Source organism: Cyprinodon variegatus, unplaced genomic scaffold (genome assembly GCF_000732505.1).
Source record: "Cyprinodon variegatus isolate N-32 unplaced genomic scaffold, C_variegatus-1.0 Scaffold145, whole genome shotgun sequence".
Lineage (NCBI taxonomy): Eukaryota > Metazoa > Chordata > Actinopteri > Cyprinodontiformes > Cyprinodontidae > Cyprinodon > Cyprinodon variegatus.
The window spans coordinates 464578-471007 of NW_015150598.1; the positions used below are offsets into that span (position 1 = coordinate 464578).

The 6430-nt window shown below is 39.4% G+C and overlaps 1 protein-coding gene across 15 annotated transcripts in view; it reads left to right on the forward strand.

The window, feature by feature from the left end:
* The window catches only part of LOC107086212 (tensin-1-like), a 204983-nt gene extending 199177 nt beyond the window's left edge, over positions 1–5806 (forward strand). For 12 of the 15 annotated variants that reach the window (XM_015377001.1, XM_015377011.1, XM_015377008.1 and 9 more), the window contains 7 exons: positions 534–611; positions 700–768; positions 872–898; positions 1122–1290; positions 1540–1608; positions 2237–2266; positions 2344–5806. In XM_015377001.1, the coding sequence (XP_015232487.1) occupies positions 534–611; positions 700–768; positions 872–898; positions 1122–1290; positions 1540–1608; positions 2237–2266; positions 2344–2482 (581 nt within the window). In that variant the 3' untranslated portion in view covers positions 2483–5806. The remainder of the gene's footprint in view (positions 1–533; positions 612–699; positions 769–871; positions 899–1121; positions 1291–1539; positions 1609–2236; positions 2267–2343) is intronic. The other 3 variants (XM_015377003.1, XM_015377006.1, XM_015377014.1) reach the window with 1 other exon arrangement.
* The last annotated feature ends 624 nt before the right edge of the window (positions 5807–6430 follow it).

Here is a 6430-nt window from a genome sequence, read left to right on the forward strand (position 1 = left end):
AAGAGATTTTTTTTTAAATGCCCAAATAACAATGAGAGTAAAGTTCTAATAGTACAAAAAATAAAAAGTTGTTTGAATGAGAAAAAAAACTTCTAAAGAGCTAAAATCAATACATGCAGCCACAGATTTCTTATGTTTATTTCTGCATATTGCTATTAGAACCACATATTTCTCTTTTTGACTTTGAATCCACGTTTCCCAACTTAAAAAGATGAGCGTGGTTCTGTCCTGCCGATAGACATGTTCTCTTTCATTTTTTTCTAACTTGCAGCATAAAGCGGTCACCAGGTTTAATCAGAAAACATTGAACTATACTTTTCTACCGGAAAATTATAGAAATAATTATATTAAACTATTTTCTGCAAACTGAAAAATACATGTAACCAAAACATATCACTGCAGAAATAGTTTATTCACTCTGCAGAGATAAAAATAAAAGTGTTATTACTTTAAAAGAGGCCAAGAATAAGTTCAAAGAATTGTCATAAATATAATTTTTTTCAGTTCCTATAAAAGTTTGTTGTGTTTGGCAGGTTGCCTCTCTGCCTTGGTCTACCAACATGCCATCACTCCTCTGGCGCTCCCCTGCAAGCTCCTCATCCCTGCCACAGGTATAAACCATCAGCGGTGGGGTTTTAGAGACGTTTCTATGTTGTTTTTTTTTCCCACAGAGTAAATTTCTAAATGTTCTCTCTGTAGATCTCATGGAAGAAACTCCGGAGGTCACAGCGACGAACCCGCTGGCTGAAAGGCTGAAACAAGGAGCAGGTAAAACATTTAACTGTTCTCTTTGAAGCGCAGCCTGTGAAGTGATGGCAGTGTTTAGATCAGGAGTCCTCATTCTGACAACCTGACTTCCTTGTTATCTCAGTGCAGAGCGCCCCCGCTGATTCCCATGGTAAAGCCATTTTCACATCTGGAATGTGCATCTTATATGTCGCTCTATGTATTTAACAGCAGCGTCCAGCATCTCCGTAACCTTTTCTGTGGAATGATTTCCCTCTTTAACCCCCAGATTTGTTCCTTGAAGCATGAAAGATGTCGAAGCACTTTTTGCATGAACAGAATCGATCCTGCTCAACAATTCTTACACATCTGAGGTGTTTTCTTTCTCCTTCCAGCTTGCAACGTTCTCTACATAAACTCGGTGGAGATGGAGTCCCTGACGGGTCCTCAGGCTGTTGCCAAGGCCATTTCTGAGACACTGGCTGCTGCTTCCCCTCCCACCGCCACCGTTGTGCACTTCAAGGTGTCCTCCCAGGGCATCACGCTCACAGACAACCAGAGGAAGTAAGTCTCGTCCAGCTCCTTCTGACAGAGTAATGCCATTTTCCAACCCTACACGTCAAACTATTTTGCAGTCAGCTGACTCTTTTCGAATGTATTGCTACACACTGATTAAAAAACAGTCGAACCGATCATGGACCCCCCATTCCTGAATCTTCTGCTCCTCATTTCCCAGAACAACCCCTGCTCTCTGCTTTCAAAGTAGCTCAGTGATGAAACTTCTCTAACAAAATGCTTTCTCTTCTTTTACAGGCTGTTCTTCAGACGTCACTACCCCGCTAACACTGTCACCTTCTGCAACACAGACCCTCAGGACAGGAAGTGAGTCAGCAGAGATTTAAACAGTTCAACCAGCTTATCCAGAGGTTGCTTCTTGTTACATGAGAACATGAAGCCATAAAGCAGTTATAACCCACTCTTTCTCTTTAAAGTTATAGGGAAGTCATATTTACATGTTAAATCATTCTGGCTTAAACATGGATATTGTTGTTCTCTGTGGGCTTCTACTCTCAAAGACCACCTATGTAATTTAAGAGAGTCAGATCCATCTCTTTAGCAGTCAAGTGAGGATTTAATTTAGAGTTGATGGTACATCGTCTTTATAAGTGACTCCTTGACTTCTCTGCTTGTCTAAAGTGCTCCGCTGTCAGATTCTAAAACAGAGAGGAAGACGTTTTAATTTTGCAACTGTGCAGTGTTCCTTCTAAACCTGGAAGTTACAGGTCTAGTGCCCCTAGTGGCCAAAAGTTTCCACAATAAAAGAAAATGTAAAATGTGCTTCAGGTTTCTGATTGATAAGGCAGAAAATGTATTTTAATATTTTCTGGAGATGCTGCTGAACAAGTATGAAGTATCGGTATTATTTTAAAATTTTGATCTAGTTATGTTAAAGAAATATGAACTTATAGAATGTTTATTAGGAGTCCTTATATTTGATCTTTTTTTCCAGATGGAGCAAACCTGAGGGAGGCCCAGCAAAGTAAGCGACCGCTCCGTCACCTGTCTGCGTGTTTCCTGGTCAATTCGGTCGTAAAGATTCTCACCTGTTTCTTTCAGGCTCTTTGGATTTGTGGCGCGGAAGCAGGGAAGCACAACAGACAACGTCAGCCACATCTTTGCTGAGCTGGACCCTGACCAGCCCGCCAGCGCCATCGTCAACTTCGTGTCAAAGATAATCGCCTCGCAGGCCCGATGAGGAGCGGGGCTAACCCTCCCCCCCACCCCGGTTCTTTTTTCTTTAAAATCCTTTGGTTGAATTTTCTTTCCTGTCTGGCCTCTATTTTTCACGCTGTCACCCTTTTTTCCTGCTCTGTCACCTTTCAGATGCGTGGCTCTTCTCGGATGGGTTTCAGAACAGAGCGGAGGAAGTGACGGATGGGGGGGTGGGTGTGTAGAACGGTGGGACGGAGGCGTAAATTAAATTAAACCTCCGGGGATGGGTAAACCGAGAAAAGAAAGAGGGAATGATTGTGTATAAATAGTAACGTTTGAGCAGTTTTTTAAACTTTTTTTTAAGAGAAAGTGAAGTTGTGTGAAGGTAGACTGTTTCTTTCAGGCTTCTCAACCAAAGATTTGAACCAGGGAGTCAGGGCGCGAACGGTGCACCGCTCTGAGGGTCACGAGTTTTGTAAACAAATATGGCGGCTTAATCCAAAAAAAAAAAAAAAGTTTCTTTCTGTATGTAATGATACTGTAGGTCAACTCTGCACCATTGCTGTCTTAGAAAAAAACAAAAAAAACACTGTTGGACATTTTGCAGCTGGTGGGGTCTGTAAATATTCTGAATGGCTTTCTTTTTTGAGTGGGACTGTATTAGACAACATCCGGTGCCTGACTTTGTTTTCCAAACGAAGAGCTTTGAGAAAATCTCCACGGCGACCTAAATATGCAAACAGCCAAACATGGAAATAAGCTTGGTGCAGAGCTGAAGCTGATGCAGGTAGCTTCGACTATCACTGTGAGCTCAGAAGAATCCAGCTGATCCTCTGCATCCACCATCACTGCATGGCTGCATGTAGGCAGTTTAACTCACCCTTGACTGAAAGGCCCCGAGTTGTTCTGAGTTCATCTTTCTTTACGGCTCTCGGTTTTTGTCTGTGGAAACAAGCAGAGTCAGAACGCTAACACTCACCCTACCCAAAAGTAAGCTATACCTATAAATATATATGAGTTCTATATATAAACTTCCGGTGATTTAAGATATTTATTTTTTTTTGGCTTTGTTGCTTCATTTTAACTTGTATACCTGTATTATAAAGTATACATCCAGATTACTAAAAGGCTTTTATTTTGCCTGAAGTGTATCGGCAGAAAAGTTGTAAAGCGTATGCATTTAAAAGTGCATCACTGATGTTATGAATGTTGCATTTTTCACAGCTTATTTTTTTAACACTTTTGTTTTGTTTTTTTTTGTTTGTAGGAGGGGAAATATTTTGTATCAAAGATTATTATTACCTAAGTCCAAATTGGAGTTGATCTAAAGTGAAGCCATAGATAAAATGATTTTTAACTAGAACCTGCCCAGAACATGCTTTGTCTACAGTTAGCACTTAAAAGTTTTAACACAATTTGATGGAAATTTAGACGAAACGACCTGAGGATTAATGTAGACGTCCGATCAAATAGTTTTTTTTAATTCTGAGATAACCTCTGAGTCAGTTTAATCTGCTACTGAAGTAGCAGCCATATTCTTCAACGTTTAGGAAGAGAAGCATTAAAGGTATAATGGAAGATCTTAGCAAATTTTTGAAAAGACCCGCCCTCTACACTTGCAAAAAAATGCACATGTACAACCCTGTACCCGCTTCCAATGAGGGAACGCTTATTAGACGCATGCAAGAGCGTGCACAAGCCCATTTCTCCTCGTGCACACTCTGTTTGAAAGTTCCTGTGTGCATCACTCATACAAGCTCACTTTCCAAAAGAAGATTTGCAATGTTTTCACTATGTCAGCTTCACTACTGCTAAGTGAAAATGGAGGCGAGCACGTACTGTAGGACAGCCTTACGTAAACATATCACCAGAATGATTGACAATTAGGAGGACTACCTAATAGTAGAGAACATCCTCCACTATACCTTTAATTTGAATTGAAATTAGCTCCATTTTAAACTAAATGGCTGTAAAGTCGTGCTTTGGTTTCATATCATCAGATGAGCATCCATTAGGGCAGTGTTTTTCAACCCTGGTCCTCAAGCACACTGCCCTGCATGTTTTAGATGTTTCCCAGCTTCCACACACCTGTTATCAATTGATAGCAGATTATCAGGCTTTGCTGAACTGCAATCATCTGAATCAGGTGTGCTGAAGCTCAGAAACATCCAAAACATGCAGAGCAGGGTGCCTTGAGGACCAGGGTTAAAAAACACTGCATTAGGGGATGACTGATCTGGATCTAATGTGGTTATACATGGCATAGGTGTACAGCAATATGTTAAAATCTCCTTTTCTTTGGAGAACGATCCTGAACTGGTTCATCCTCCAGCAGACTCACAGAGTTTGACAAGACTAATCTACCGACATCAACATCTTGACGTCTAACTAGCCGTAATCAGGACCCTTCCAGGGGTATTGTAACTGACCAAAGGAGTTCATGTGGCCAGTTGGTCATGTGGTACAGATGTTATAATGGCCGTATGTTCCAAAAGACCAATCCAAAACTAACCACACCAAAGGAAGATGATAACCTGATAAAAGTGCTAAATATGAACCCAATTCAGTTTGTTTATTTCCTTTCAAATAACAGAGGAAAGATCTTAGGAAGAAGAACTATTAAACCGGACTCTATGTTTGCAGCTGTGACATTAAAATCCCAAATCTTCAGTGTATGGTTAAATGAGACGCTAGCGCCCTCATGTGGCGCAGAACAATACCTACAAAACCACTCGCAGTTCTAATACAGTGTTTTAACTGTGTTAGATGTTTGAACAAATTGAGTAAAAAAAAATTATCCACTCATTAAGAGTAAAAAACCTATCCTAATGTATTTTGTAGACAAAAGTATAATTTGTTTTTAAGCCATTACATTTTATTTCTTGAGGACAGGTTGCCAGCATGATGGATGGTCTAAAGTATTTGGGGCCTTACATTAAGTTAAAAAAGAAAATGCAGCACTTACAGGATTTTTATATCTTCCTAGAATGTATTTATTAGCGGGGGCTTGCACGCTCATCCAACTGTAACCTTAATGCTGCTGACTAATCTGTGCACAGCATCGAGTTTTACCCAAACCAGGCCCATAGGTAGATTTTAAATGCTTTTGACTCGGCTTACGTAACAAAATATACATTATTTTATTTTTTTTTTAAACATAAGTTTTTGCTTCCAAAGCAGTTAGTGAAGTAAACAGACTTTGAGCTGAAACTCCAGAGCGTCTGCTGACTTTAACAGAATCCCTCTGGACTGTAGAATGTGTATGAATGAGCTACGACTCCTGTAAAGAGCTTTTTCTGTTTTTGGTTTGCTACATTGTATGTATTTTACCATTTCCAATGGATAAAAATATTAAAAAGCAGTACAAATCAAATGTTTTTGTCTTTTGTTATACTTGCCTGAACTTTAATTCAGGATTATTTTGACATATTTTTTTCCATAGTATCAGTTTGCTGGGTTTTTTTGGGGGGCAGAAAACAAATTTTTTAGTTATTGTCAAAGGAAAGCTCTGTGTTTACACCTTGAAGCTTCCTCTCTCCCGTTCATTTTGCAGAAAAGACATCACTCAGGACAAACGGTTTAAATAACACTTCATAACGTTTATATATTAAATAACCATGACACATGACAACAGATTTTGATAGAAATTTTAATCTTCTTACTCAGATCAAAGAAGTTGCTTTGAGTTACAGAAGGCAGCTGCCTACCAACTGGGCTCACTTCTCGGGAAGTGGCCCTGACGCACAGGTAGAGGAGCATTTTATACATCAGTATGCCACATTATTACATCATTACATCATACATGTTTGCAGATGAGGAGACATCTACACTGCAAAAAATTGAAGTAATTTTCCCTTAAAATAAGTGCATTTTTTCTTGATTTTAGGTGGTTAGTGAAGCACTTTGCCAATGGAACAAGACAATTTACATTTAAAATAAGAAAAAACAATTATATTGTCTTATTTCAAGTGCATGTTATCTAATTATCTTA